The 16,022-nt window shown below is 33.8% G+C and overlaps 1 protein-coding gene across 1 annotated transcript in view; it reads left to right on the plus strand.

Moving 5' to 3' along the window:
- Positions 1-1,944: 1,944 nt before the first annotated feature.
- The window catches only part of LOC111043356 (ankyrin repeat domain-containing protein 50), a 67,978-nt gene continuing 53,900 nt past the window's right edge, over positions 1,945-16,022 (plus strand). Inside the window, exons 1-4 of the mRNA XM_022328280.2 lie at positions 1,945-2,148; positions 3,802-4,649; positions 6,197-6,460; positions 15,732-16,012. Coding sequence (XP_022183972.2) covers positions 3,948-4,649; positions 6,197-6,460; positions 15,732-16,012 — 1,247 coding nt within the window. The 5' untranslated portion in view covers positions 1,945-2,148; positions 3,802-3,947. The remainder of the gene's footprint in view (positions 2,149-3,801; positions 4,650-6,196; positions 6,461-15,731; positions 16,013-16,022) is intronic.

Consider the following 16,022-nt stretch of genomic DNA (forward strand, 5'->3'; position numbering starts at 1 on the left):
AAATATCACACGTTCAATTATTTTTCTACTCAATAGGAAATACTACGATTACTTCAATTCAAACTAGAATAAAACAAGATTGAATGAAAAATCTCATTTTTCTACTTAGTAACTTACTTCAAACAACATGTATGCATAATAAATAAGTTGTTATAATGCAAATAATGTGTGATATTAGTATTAGTAAAGGTCAATGGGACATACTATTAAGCTAAATAGTAATGGGACATACTATACAGTTACTTATTACTAACAAGAAACAGTTAACCTAGTTCTAAAAATATTTACCATTCATACAATTAAAATTGAAGATGATGGTTTCTCGATCCATTCCGAGCTGCGATGTATTAACACACTTTTTCTATGTATTTCACACGACATTCAGTCAAATATTTAAGTGAATATCAATACTGTTGAAAATGATTGTGAGTCGAAAGTACTACAGTCAGTGAGTAAAAGAATTTGATTATTCGACACTTAAATAGTGCACTCCATTTGACTGCATGTCGTGTGAAATACATAGAAAAAATGTGACGATTAAATCATCATTTCCACAATAACAAAGAATAATTAGGGTACCTTATTTTTTTGGAAAGCAATACTTTCCTTTACTTATGGTAGGGCAAGGAAAGTAAAAATGAAATGACATAAAAGAGACATCTTTACAGTTGTATTAGATTGCGATTATTACGGTAGTTGGAATGGAAATATAATGTGGATTGATAACAAAAACTTCCATGATTCAAATATCCATTCAACAAACTATTTCATAAAGCACATCAATTATTTATTAACAATTCATATTCTTTCTTTTTGACCGAGCGAAGTGAGACTTGAATTTGCTTCTGTCTGTGAGTAACCAAGTCAGTGCCAAATGCATGAATCAATACTCATGATATTTGGATGGAACAGCGATTTTAAATAGTGCGACGACAAATTCTGTGGGAATGTTTCAAAATTCTGCATTTCAAGACAAATAAAGACAAAATCATTGTACCATTCTCTCTATATCTAAAAATTCTCTTCTATATCCTCTATTTTGGAATTACTGTACACGATCTAATACCGCACTAAACATAACCAGAGACTATAATGTATATTTTAATCAAAATTGAATAGGTACATGATAATCTATAGAGTGAGAATAAAATTCCAAATACTGAAGCATTGTCGACCTCAAAGTAATTCTGTATAGGTACTTTTATTCTATAGGGGAATAAAGTTTTTTTATTTAAGTTTCTATATAATTATTGGAAAAATGTTGGAAGTAAATATAGCAAAGTAATACAAAAAGCTGCTATCTAGAAAACAAAAATAAATCTTATAAACTCATGTAGTTGACAAATTCTCTTAATATTAGGGTTGCCATTGTGGCTGTCATAGTTTTTGCTTCAGTTTCGGTACGGTACCGGGCTCCTATAGGGATTCCTTTGAGACAACAGCTAATTTTATAATTATTCTCACAAGCTTCATAGGTCATAAATCTTAAAATTTGAAGACACTGAAGGTTTCTGAGCTGAACTCTCTAAGACCATTCAAATTCAAGTTTTTAGTACCTATAGTACTATTATAGTATAGGTACTTTTTAAAAGTCCTATAACTTAGTACTGTATAGTTGTATCAGAGACAAGAATAATATAGTTACTTATCTTACTTATCCTTCATCTATGGTTGTATACACTATACAGTATATTATTGTATATTTGAAATGAAGGCGCGTATCAAAACGAGTGAAGCTACCAACATAGAAAATTATAAAACCTCTACTTCTGTATCCACTACCAGTGATTAACAATATATTATTTAACTATTCTATGAAGGTTAAATTGAATTATAATTTTATAATAAATATGAATTAAATGATAAAATTGAATGAAAGCTTACAAAAAGCTAATATTGAAGCTACAGTGGCGCCACTAGTGGAGGAAATTGGTAAGGGCATAAATTGGGTCTGTTTTTCGATCAGTGTAGCCGATTTTGTGTACGGTTTAGTATTGATTTTTTTGAACAAAATATTTACAGAAATAGTTGCTGATTGGATCAATTATTGCTGATACCGTTATTTATTTATAAAATGTGATTGATCAGAGCACACTCATGCTTGAAATGGGCTATTCACCGCCTCTGGAAGGTTCTTGACTTGAAGTGGTAAGTTTGACAGTTCCCTATTTAACCTTAGTTTGATGATATATTGGGCCATTATTGGATGAATTTGTGTTTACTCGATATGTGATAATAATTACTTATTCTAGTATTAATCATGAGGAATTTGATGGAATTTTTACTTGCCTATCCTCTGTAAAATAATTTAAAGTTTACATCTTGACGCGAAAGTTACATTGATAATCTTGACATGCATGATAACATACTTTGAGCCTCTCAATGAGACCCATTGATGAATAAAGCATCGTAAATTTTGAACATAATCTGATATTTTATTCTTCATTCTTTATCGTTTTGTTAAAAATTTAGAATTTACTGAAGTATTACTGGACCGACTGTCAATGACAGTGGACCTTGAATGGCCAGCTGTTCATTGAAAGTGTTAGAATGTATTTTTCTCTTTGCTAATAGTGTCTATGATGTAGTATTGGAATACGATAATTGTGAGCTTCATATCTCAATACAATGTTTCACACATACTTGGAAATGAAACGAGAGTTTAGGTTAAACTGGGGGTAGGTAGGTTAGTTAGAACCTGTTATTTTTCCCATCGGCAAGATTAACTTAAAATGCAACTCTCTTAATAAAAATGCAGTATATTTGAAGTTAGGATAATAACTATAAATTAATGATGAATACATTGTCATTAAATTAGGTAGGATTATAATAATGGAGAGTACGAGATTATTATCAGAGGTGATTATTAATCTAATCAACCATTATAATCTCAATATTTTTGAATTGAATAGAGTATTTCATGCTCGTTTCAAGTAAATCTTGTAATATAATTAGTCTACATACCTCTGAGTTTTAATGGAGGAACCGCTACACCTTCTAAATAACACTTCCTATTAGAGTCGAATATTAAAACTTGAAGAGCAGAGAAAAGTAGGGATTCTGTGGGGCGATGTTGCCGTTCTAAAGCGGACAGTGCTCTGTAGTCTTTAGTGAGTGTCCAAAAACAGCTCATGATACGCATAGCTTCCTCTCTGAAAGCACTGCATCGACTGAGTCTGATCGTCAACTTGGTAACCGCGCTTCTTTCTTCCTTATCGGAGGGAGACCAACCCGGTCGTGTGTTGATGGGAAGGATATTGTTTTATATCTTTCTTAGATAATTTACAATTATTTTTTGAAACACCGCCGATTTATGAAGTTACATCACAATATTATATATCGTTATTCTAATTGCATTTAATCTTTATTCTCATTGATGAATTATTTATACTTTGTAAAATTCGTTGAATAACTAGCATTACCGTCATATAATGTAAATTAGTGTATAAGCCAGTAAATATTGTAACATACATAAATAAAGAGATCTAATCTAATCCTTTTGGGTCAAGTGGAAGAGGAGACTGTTATTGCCTCCACACCCACAACACTTACAATAATTTAATGTGTGATAAAGAAAGGCAATTATCTATCTATCCATTACTCTGCTCCGCATATCTCTCAAAGTCAGAGGTTGTTTTATAGTCGTGTATAGACCGGAATGTATTGTGACTTACTTGAATAAATAAATTTTGAATTTGAATTTGAATTTGTTTTAATTTTACTATAGAGCCGTGTTAGACTGATTTTAGGAAATTGAATTTATTGATCATTCATAGATGTATTGTTTTTTTTCTGTTCCAGATCCTTATCGAAAAAACTGCTCGTTGAAGTCTGTGTCTAAAGCTTGAGTATGGTCTCTCCAGAAACTGCTAGTTACAGCTGGTTGTTGACAGGTAGAAAGTTTCTAAACAAACCGGAACGAAGAAAGCATTGACCTAACTAGTCTGATGAAAATGACTTCATGTCCGCTTGAAAGAAAGAGGTTCTTCTGCCGCGAGTGGGCGTTTGTGAAGCTATCGCACTGTTTGGAGCAGAGAGGCTTGTCGAAAACATGTGGTGCTGTAATAGTAGGAGGTCCAGGTTCCGGCAAAACTGCCCTTTGTTGTGAGATAGCTAGTCCCAGTCCCGGACCCACCGGCCGTCCCCAGCGAAGTCTCAACCGGCGACTCCTAGCGCATCACTTTTGTCAGGCACACGATGTCAAAACCCTAGCAGTTGCCGATTTTATTCTCAGTCTAGTCGAACAGCTATCCTCCAAACTCGCCAACATCTCCCAAGACTTTTGTAACCGATTGAGAACTGATCCTGAAATACTCGCCTTATTAAATAGAGATAGTTTATTAAAAGATCCTGACAATGTGTTCAGGAAAGCCGTTCTGTTACCACTATCCGATATCCGACCAGTACTCAACCAGTGCTACATTATCCTTGTCGATTCAATCGACGAATTCCATGTCTCCGGTCCGAAGTTCGAGAGGAAGTGCCGAAATTCGACTAGTCGAACTATCGGCGAACTGTTGGCCAACAATCATCATCTCCTACCACAATGGATTCTGTTGGTGATAACCGCTCGTCGTCAAAGCAAAGCGATTGCAAAAACGTTCTCTGGGTTTCGGAAAATAAGTCTAGATGATCTCAGAAAATCACAGGTAAGACCATAAAAACGTATTCTATTATTTTTTCTTGTTTGACACTTTCCTATTTCTGTTTTCATTTTAATCTTGACAAAGGAAACTTTTGAATTATTTGTGTTATCCTGATTTTCAATTTCAATAATTACCTCATTTATTACAAATTACTTTGCCTCTTTTAATGATTTAATGAGATCTACGGCTAACACATATCAGTATAATGGATTACTAAAATTTCAGTGTGGTAGGTTTTGAAAATAATAAGAGGAGTAGAAAACTAGTGATCAATGTAACAGCAAATAAAGGGAATTCAGCATGGAACTTTAGCAATTATAAATATAACCCTCACCAGATATTATTGGTGAAGAAACTAGGTTCTTCCTGGTATGCTTATGTACTGTATTTATTTTTATATTGTTTTAGCGCTAATTATCCATATAGCATTATTATAATTATTCATAATCATTAAGCGCATATTATTCATGCACTAGGTGCTCTGTAATTTAAAAGTTCCCTAATAACTTATAAAATATTCATTTTAAATCTTGAGTTATGTGTAGACTCATTAATAGATTTAAATACTTGAATACTTGTCAAGTTTGTTATCATTATAAAAAGTACAAAGAACTTCACATAAAAGTAAAAAATTCAAGTGCACTATGAAGAATTTATTATTAATTACTATTGACATAGCCACCTCTAATACAAGGCCCCGGCCAACGATATTGCAAAGTCGCAGTGTAGGCCTAAAATCTAATGCATTATTGGTGAAAAAGATTTTTAAAAATACCAGCTGATCTTTTTCACCAATCATATTATATTAGATTCTAGGCCTATGCTGCGACGTTGCAATATCGTAGGCCGGGGCCTTGTATTAAAGGTGGCTATGCTATTAACGATAATTTGATTGTTATTCATATGATATCAGTTTTACGAATAAAATATTTATATTATAATATATTGTCCAATCATATTTATATTGTTTCGAATTCGGATAAATTTTAATAAATACGGTACAAATAAATTACAATATTTAATCAATAAATACGGTAGTTTCAATGAATACGGTACTTTCAATAAATACGGCATCAATAAATAACAATATTTATTTTAATAAATACGGTAGTTACATTTTCTCAATGGCTTTTGAAAATATCAACAAGGCAAGGATTAAGAAATTATTTAGAATAGCATTGCAAGCCACCATTTTTTCATGAAATATATTCACAAATAGAGGGAATAGCAAATCATTTCGAATTAGAAGAGACCAAGGTCCATAAAATTCAGTCACAGATACAAGGAATAACAAACTATAATAAGTATTTAATATTCCATAAAATGCAGTGACCATCACAGTAAAACATTATTGTAGTGAATTATTTCTTGTTTATAACTTAAATTATACAGTTATTGTAAAATAAACTATATGTTATAAAATTATAAATTTGGAGAAAAATATATAAGGGTTCACCTGTTTTTCTTCTTTCAATATAGTTTTGATGATAAGTGAGTTTGGTACTAATGTATGAATAAATAAATAATGCAGCATGTATTGTTGATTGCAGGTTGTTAGAGACGTCCAGCAGTATATTCTATCTCGTTTGGAGAATGAGGAATCGTTGCGACAGCATATGTGCCGAGGAACAGCTGAGACCTTGAACCAGCTCCATATAAAGAGCAATGGCTGTTTTCTGTATCTGGAACGGGTACTGGATGGTGTAGCTGATGGCTGTATTGTTTTAAGAGAAGTCAAAGAAATTCCGGGCACCCTGAATGGATTGTACCTGTGGTTGTGTCAGCGGCTACTCAACTCTAAACATTTTTCCAAAGTAAGTTTTTCAAATGTGCTGGGTGCTTTCACTCAAGGTCAATAGATAAGAGGTAATACGCTTATCAGCTGATACAATAATCTTTTATGACATGTCACCTGTCATTTGAGTGAAACTCAAATTTTGACGTTTTTGTGATAATTGTGAATAAATAAATAAACGGCGTCGTGAAATTTCTAGCATGGAATCATATACGACAATTACGTTCTTATAGGAACGTTAAATCAAAAAACACAACCTATCTATAGTTATAGTTCTGGGGTAGCCAAACACCTTTTTAAAAAGAAAACTTTATTTTCAAACACATAATTATAAAATATACATCGAAAAAGAGAGAAGTGCTCTCGGTGAAGTTTGGCAGTAGACTAACTGAAAAAATTAATTGAGCCATAAAGAAGACAATGCATAGTCAGCTATATTCTGTAACAATAGGGTTGTAATACTATTACTATAGATATTTAACTCCTCCACCCCTAGACTGAAGCTGTCCTCAGCGATCAGAATTTTGGGTTTGGAGGCAAGGCCCAAGAACAAATGTTGGGGCTTGCGAATTTGCTGCCACATTAACATTTCTACAATTATTTCGTAAAGAAGTTACATATTTGATAAAGTTATATAATTTAAATACAATAAATATACTAAGAATAACAATAAAACATATAATAAAAATCCAAATATAATAAGTATCGTCTTTTGCAATGCTAAGTTCTTCTATTGCTAGTAGTGGTTCAATCTTAATATTTGCTTCATGTATAATATCAAAAGAAAAGTTTGTTTTCAATTTACGAAATGGAACTTCAGATGGGATTGTTATATCACTTTCCCAATATTCATGTATTTTAGGATGTTCGAATAACTGTTCTGACTTATTAAGATACAATAATTGAGTTGATTTTGGATATAATGTAGTGTTCTTTTTGTCTGATAGAATAATAGCTTTGTCAATTTTGTACAATAGATATTGATTGATAATTGGTATGAATTTTACAAAAGAAGCAGAATCATTAATTACTAATTGTTTACAGTGTTCTAATTTCTTATCTTCTAACATTCCACTTATACACTTATTTTTTATCACTGTCACATTTCTGCAGTAGTAGTTGTCACACAAATATTCACATTTACCAGATAAAATTTCGTCATATCTCAGGATAAGGGAAGGATATTCATGAATGGTGGTAACTTCAGTATTACGATAAACAGGATAGGATAATAAGAAGAAGGTTTCATAAGTAGGTGATTTTAAAGGGAATTCAATGAAGTAGGATATATATTCTTTATATATTGAGCAGTGTACCTTTGCTAATTGCCATAATACTTCTGGTTCTTCAGAAATCAATTTTACATTCGATTCAGAAATAAAATTATTTATTTCTTTATGGGATAATATACTAGAATGTAGAATATTCAATCTACAAAACTCCAAACTAGTATCTAAATCGCTTATTTTATTGAAGAGCAAACTTAATGAGCTAAATAAAAGGGAAAATTGCTGGTTCAGCTGTACAGTCGTAGTTTCATTTGAGAGAGTTTTGAAATAATTTATAATTTTCAAATTATTCCCATGAATCTTTTTCACATCAGCATTAAAATCGTCAATGAGCCTTTTGTTTACTGAAAATTGATTCTCAATATTATGCTGTAAGCGGTATTCATTTGACTGAACTTGAAATAATATTTTGTCGTATTTTTCTTTGTCGTTCGCATCCATGTTACCGGTTACCCATGAAATAGCTGAGCCAAGTCCATTGAAAAGTCCACGCTTATTTCTATTTTTGCTGATATTGATGTGATCTAGTTTTGTTTCTGTGTACTTTAAATGCATTGTTATGATGTCTAGACGGCCTTGATCGATATTGTGTTCACGCAAAGTGAATATTGTTCTTTTGATTGTATTTAATTCGATACGCAACATGTTCACATTAATATTATGCATATATGTGAAGGTTTCATTTATTATGAACGAGTCCTGAATTTTGATAGGAGTGATGCCTGATGTTTTACTTAGATCAGTCAATCTATACAGGTTTGCTGGTGTTAGGAACATCATCAGAAGAAGAAACATTGTTACCTGAAACAGATAAATTAGTTGATTTCTTTTTCTTTCGAGCTCGCTTCACTCGATTCGGATGAAGTTTGAAGGGTCTTTTCTGAATCGCTCTTGGATTAGTAGCTAATTGAGTTTCCTTATTGTATTTCACTTTGAAAAATTTAGGTTTGTCCTTTTTATTAAACGTTGTCTTTATGAAGGGTTCGTTAGGCATTTCAAAATCTTTTTCTCTAGTTTGATTTAAGCGATCAGTTCTGTTTTGTTTTTCTTGTCCTACTTTGTCTTTTACTAGTTTGTGAATAGTTTTCAGTTTTTCTAGATAGGCGTTTGTTCTTTCTTCAGCAATAAGGGCTTCCGTTATTTCATCAACATATGGATTTTTCGATACACCAAAAGTCATTTCCATAGGAGTTAGTTTCAAGGTTGAATTTATTGTGTTATTGAATGCGATAATTGCAAGTTTCATATTATCTTCGGGTTTGTTGTCTTTATTTTCCATTTGTATAGCATTAAGGAGTTCAATGAGTGTCGAGTGTGCTCGTTCCAATAAACCCTGGGAATCTGGATGTCCCGGTGTTATATAATAAGGTTCTATCTTATATAAACGCAAAAAATCTCGAAGTCCAGCATTATCGAATTCACGACCATTATCCATTTGGATTGTCTTAGGGCATGGAAATAGAGAAAAGTAATCATTCAAACAAGACTGTATTTCAAGTTGGTTCAAACTTGTTAGTGGATATGCCATGAGTTTTTTCGAAAAGCAATCTATTATCGTGAGGAATTTTATTCTACTGTATTGAAACGTGTCAATCTGTAATTTTTCGAAAGGTTTGTCAGGAGTTGGGGTAATTTTGTATTCAACTTGAACAGGTCTTCTATCATATTTCACTTTAGCACATACTGAACATTTATTTATATATTCTGTAATGTCTTTAAGCATGGTAGGCCAGTAGTATTCTCTTCGAATGTGGTTATAGCTTTCATTAATTCCACGGTGATACGTTTTTCCTACATGATAATTGGTTACAACTTCTTTTTGTTCCTCTGAATCAGTTATATCCAAATTCAGTTTCTTATATCTCCTAAGTTTCACAGAATTAAAATTAGCAATGATAACATTCTTAAAATTTTCAAAAATCATTTCATATTCTTTTTCCAATACACCTGTCCTGGAGCAAAGTATCCCATAAAGTGTGTTGGGTTTCAAGTATTGTATACACACATCATTTATTTCTTCAGGAGTGGATGAACTTTGAAAATATAGAGTCAATCTGTTTTTTGTAAAAACTTTTCTGATAACAGGTTCTTTGTTGCCACGTTCTAAAATGATTTGATTTTGTTCAACATTGATTATTTTGTCATCTTCCGCAATAACTACTTGTTCGTTCGAACTCTCCTGTGAATGTATTGTAACTAGACTACGATTATCAATTTCTTGTTCATTAGCATCATTATCATTATCATCATTATCATTAGCATCATTATCATTATTTACAATATTATCTCGATCGGAATTGTTAGTTTGTTCGGCAGATTTGCCTACATGTTGAAGAAAATCGTCAAGTGTGACGGTGTCTACTGAGGGAATGTCTGTGTTAGTGTTAAATCTAAGCAGTTCGTCCATGTCAAATTCGTCGGGGTCATCGAGATCATTGTTATTCTCGAGATCCTGAAAGTCATGATTGAAACCACGAAAACCACTTTCGAAACCTTGGAAAGGTTCGTCTTCATCATTTTCCATCATGTTAACGTCAAGTGGGCGTATTCTTGAAAGAGCGTCGGCTACTTGGTTCGATTTACCTTCCACATACTGGATTGAAAAATCAAATTCTTCTAGAAAGAGTTTCATACGAATTAATTTTGAATTCGGTTCTTTAATGCTGTGGAGCCATTGAAGAGGTTTGTGATCGGTTTCGATTATGAATTTTCTACCATAGAGGTATGGTCGAAAATGTTTGCATGACCAGACTATAGCTAATAATTCTTTCTCAATCGTAGAAAGATTTTCTTCATGACGATTAAGTGTACGAGAAGCATATGCAATGGGTAAGGTTTTACCATTGAATTTTTGTGATAACACTGAACCTATAGCATAATTGCTAGCATCACAAGTCAGAATAAATGTTTTTGTGAAGTCAGGTAGCTGTAAAATTGGATCGTTTTGTAATAGAAGTTTTAATGTTTCAAATGACTTTTGATAGTCTGGATTGTTTGGATTGATTTTAACATCTTTTTTCAAGGCGTGTGTGAGAGGTTTTGCAATCTTAGCGTAATCTTTTATCATTTTTCGATAATAGCCTGTCAATCCTAGAAATTGTTTAATTTCTTTTTCAGTTTTTGGGATTGGAAAGTTCTTAATAGCTTCTAGCTTTGAAGGATTGGGTTGAATTCCGCGTTCAGATATGATATGTCCTAAGTACAGTAATTCTCGTTTAAAAAACTCTGTTTTGTCCAGTTGGATTTTTAGATTATGATCTCTAAGTTGTTTGAAAACTGATTTTAGATGTTTCAAGTGTTCATCGAGATTATCGGAAAACACAATTATGTCGTCCATGTAGACTAACACATTGGGCATTCTGGAAAACAAAATGTTCATTGCACGTTGGAAAGTAGCTGGAGCGTTCTTTAATCCAAACGGCATTCTCAAAAATTCATAATGTCCGTTCTCAGTCGAAAAGGCAGTTTTTGGAATTGATTCCTTTTCCATTTGAATTTGATGGAATCCAGAAGCGAGATCTATCGCTGAAAAATAGGTAGCCCTTCCAATTTTTCCAAATAAGTCCTCAATATTTGGGAGGGGATATTTGTCTTCAATCGTTTTATCATTAATCTTCCTGTAATCTAAAACGACACGTATTTTACGTTTACCGGAGGCGTCTGGTTTTTTGGGCACTACCCAAATTGGACTGTTATATGGGGAGTTGGAATGTTGAATTATTTTATTCTGAAGAAGTTTGTCAATTTCTAATTCAACGTCCTTCCTGAACACTTGAGGGTATCTATAATTTTTAGAATATACAGGGATTTCGTCAGTAGTGTTGATTTTAAATTTCAACAGATTAGTACTACTTGTCAATTCATCATGTTCACGTTTGATGATTTCAGGAAAATTCCGTATTAATTTATGATATGTTTCCGCTCTTCGACATTCATGTGGTCCGTCCGAAGAAGTTTGGGAATTTCTCTTATAATATCCGATTTGTTTGATACATCTGAGTTATCAATTTCATCATTGTCAAAAATAGTTTCTAATTCTTCTATCTCCATTGGCTCGGGGCTTATGGTCATGAGCTCATTGGAATACACTACGCACTTACATCTATTTTCTTCTATACTAACAATACTTTCTTCAACGTAATAGCTTTCATGAGAAACAGCTTTAAGTAGTCCTGTCTTGAGATTAGGAATCGACCTAACTGGTACAGTAACAACATTAAATCCTGGTTTCAATTGAATTTGTTCATGAGAGTTAATCACTGATAACAACGGTTTCGAAATAGTACGATAATCTAACGTGTTGTTTGTATAATTTACATTGGCTTTGAGTTCTTTCAAAGTTTCGTGACCTAATAAGATATCGTATCTTGTTGAAAAGTCATACACGTACATTTTGATTTGTGAACTTCCTGGAACACAGTATTTGAGTTCATATAGATGTATTCATTTCCACCACTTTCACCGGCTGGTGTTTTTACTACGAACTTTTCTTTATATCTGGTCACATTGGGTGGTATGATAGAGGGGTTCACATAGTTCTTTGACGACCCAGTGTCAACCATCCATTTACGGTTAGCGTGGTCGACAAAATATGGGAGCGACTTATTTATGATATTCAATTCAAATTTTTTGGGGGTGTTTCCGCTGAGTGTGTTGGGCCTACCCCTAAAAAATGAGCCTGCATGTTGTTGAATGCTTCAGTAAGTGAAGTTAGCTGGTTTTGCATGCTTTGGATTTCGTTTCCGAAAGGATGAGATGAGTTATCTGTCAAGTCATCTTGCAAATGATGCACTTCAAACGGAGATTTTGAGTTCAGTTTGAAACGATTAGAAGGATTAGTTTGAACTGTGCGCATGCTGACAGTGTTTTGTGAATCCCACTTACTATTATGTGGTTGTCTGAATTGAGGATTGATTTGCACAGGCCTCGGTTGGTGAGGAAATTGAGCAAATTGATTTTGAGGAAAATTTTGTTGAAAGTTTCTGTTCTGGGGGAATGTTTGCTGTGATCCATTATTCTGTTGGAAGAAATTCGGTACTCGAGGTTGCGAGAAGTTGTTAGAAAAAGCTCTGTTGCTTGCTTGATAAGCATGAGTGAATGTGTTTGATCGCATTGGCGTTTGATTAAAAGCTCTTGAATCAATTTTATTGATAGTACTGATAGTTGATTTGAAGTTCAAGCTCCTTAGAACAATACTACAATCATTAATAATCTTATGTCTAGCATCGTCAAGATCGTGAATTTGCAGGATTTGCAAATGAGAGCCCAAAGTTGGATGAACTCCGTGAATCAATGTACGAGTGAGAGTTGCGTTCAACTGCTGCATTAGATTTGTCAAAAGTTCACCTTGGATACCATCTAGTTTATATTTAGTCAACACAGTTGTGCGATTTTCATCCAGGCGATTAATGAATTCGATCGGGTGTTCATTTGAATAGGATTTCATGAAAGTGATTTCCGCAATTAGGTCTGGAACGGACCTGTTGTCAGCGAAGTTTGTTTTTAGAGCGGCTATCAGCTCGGTTACAGTTGTACAATTATTATTAAAAACAACTGATTCTGCGGGTCCTGAAAGACGGCTTACGGCTGCCCTGAAAAGGAGCCAGTGATTTTCTGTTTTTTCGTCAATGTTTGCACTACAATAGGACACTAGTAGTTCATTACAAGTACTAATAAAATGTGGTAGCTTATAGCAAGTACCATCATAGTGGGGTATGAATTTAAGAATGTCATGAGGAATTTGTTTCGAGATATTAGGCATTGTAGGGTTTGGTTGAGGAAGAGATATAACGAAATTACTCACAGTCGATTGAGGTTGGTGGGCGATGTTCCGGTTGTCGTCAGCGTCGGCGTCGGCGTCGGTGTCGTCTTCTCCTTCGGATGATATAAGGACAGCAGGAATCCTCCTGAAGGTGGCGAGATCTCGGTCCCTCTGTAGAGTCCTCTCGTCTCCTGCGGTGGCCAGCGTGGGGTTGAACTAACTGCTAGGCTGGATACGGTTACAGCGTGATGGTGATAACAGCTTGATGGTAGTTTTACTTCCGTCTCAAATTTGTGGAAGGAGTCTTCGTTGTCTGCCAGGTTGAACTTCGAAGGTCGCAGGTGTGGTACGCAGAGAACTTGTCTTGAAGGGTTCACCTCACTCACTGGTTTTCCGGATTTTTCACGAAGTCGAAATTAAAGATCGCGAATCGAAAAAAACTTGTTGTTAAATGAACAACCTCGAAAAAACGTAAGGAAGGTAGTTCGGGCGCCAGTTATAGTTCTGGGGTAGCCAAACACCTTTTTAAAAAGAAAACTTTATTTTCAAACACATAATTATAAAATATACATCGAAAAAGAGAGAAGTGCTCTCGGTGAAGTTTGGCAGTAGACTAACTGAAAAAATTAATTGAGCCATAAAGAAGACAATGCATAGTCAGCTATATTCTGTAACAATAGGGTTGTAATACTATTACTATAGATATTTAACTTATGATATTGTATGCAACGACATAGATAATTTCAACTGCCCAGCATATTCAGGAGGTTGAATACTTGAAATACACTTTTTGTGTAGTTGAGAAGTTGATATTGTGGTAATTATTCATATCGAATGAATAAGACTAAGAAATTGTCACAAAACCACTGATTATAAAACTGTGTTTATCAGAGATTGACAATGGTGTAATAACCGAAACCGGTCTTTCTAATTATCAATAAATCAGTGGTTTTGTGACAATTTCTTAGTCTTTTTCATTCAATACTTGAAATACCTCGGCATGACATTGGACGTTCAGTTGAATTGGAACGTAGATATTGAAATATATCTTGTTATAGACTGTAGGTAATTCTCTTACTTTAGAAATAAATATGTGCTCTGATTATATCACAACAATATTATATAGCGCATTAATGGAAAACATGTTGCAGATTAGTGTAACAATGTCAGGAAGACAATATATTAAAAAGAAATACTTCATTTATTCATCATTGTTGAGAAACATCAACATTGTCAAAATAGTTGAAATTTTTTAAAGAAATAACTGAAATCTCATTCTATCAATCCTCCAATTTTTGGCCAATAATGTGCACCTCGTTATTTATTTTTCTATCAATAGAAATTCAAAATAGCACCAGTTACAACCGTTTAAACGCCCAGTTGAAAAATTGTTATTGGAAAAAATTTCAGGTTGAAAAATTAAGCTATTTCTAAATGTTAATTCATTCTTTCTAATGAAAGTATTATTTTTTATTGCTTTTTTATGTTTCTATTAACCTATTGAAATTCAAAATTCACCGATTTATTTTTGAAATAAAAACTATTTTTTAAAACATGTAATGCCTAACATAACTTTACTATGAACAATTTATTGGACTAGATTTAGGAACAGTAGAGGGTTTGAGCTACAGTGAGATTTACTTGAAAGTGTCAGAATTCCCCACAACATGAATTCTTTTCATGCAACCATTGCTAAGAGTTTATAGTGAATTTCTCTATAGCGCCTGTTTTTTCCATTCTATTATTTTAATGTTTGAATCGAATTGAAAATATCTTTTACCATGGAACAGTATCAAAACAAGTAAAGAAAACACAAAAAAGCTTTTAACAAACCTCAAAAATTTGGGTGGCTTGTTGGAGTAAGTGATAACGCGCTGGTCTAATAATTAAGAGAACCCGAGTTCGAATCTCGACCGGGGCAAAAGTTTTTGACCACAGCACAATCACATAAATACGGCCACCCCGTCTTTCAGAGGTGACGATAAGCTGTCGGTCCCGACTACCTAAAAAGTAGTCGTCATCTGTCATAATCATCCCTCTCACTCATTACCCACGCACAAACCTTAGAGCTTATATGGGCATTACCCTCAGTATTATCATTATTTAACCACAAAAAAATTAATTTGTCATGTACAGGTGCATAAGAGCAGTGTCGAAACAAGTAAAGAAAACACAAAAAAGCTTGTGATTCATCAAATTTATTATTTTGTATCTGCTAACCTAGATACTTTCTATTCAAGGTACGTCCATTGTTGAACATCATACTCGCTTCAGAACAGCCTTTGACAGAGAAGGAGGTATGCAGCATCCTCAATGTCTCACAGCCGAATTTGACCGGTGACGAGTTGCACCGGTGTTGCCAGATTGTGCGGAGGGTTCTGTGTGTGTCACGGGATGAAACACTGCGGCCGTTCCATCACTCGTTTTCCGAGTGGCTAATTGACGTCAAGCATTCAACGCAGAGATTTCTCTGCTCTCCAGCCAGTGGTCACGCTATGATCGCAATGTACCTTACCTTGAGGTTAGTGAAT

The sequence above is a fragment of the Nilaparvata lugens genome, chromosome X (assembly GCF_014356525.2).
Source record: "Nilaparvata lugens isolate BPH chromosome X, ASM1435652v1, whole genome shotgun sequence".
NCBI classification, from domain to species: Eukaryota; Metazoa; Arthropoda; class Insecta; order Hemiptera; family Delphacidae; genus Nilaparvata; species Nilaparvata lugens.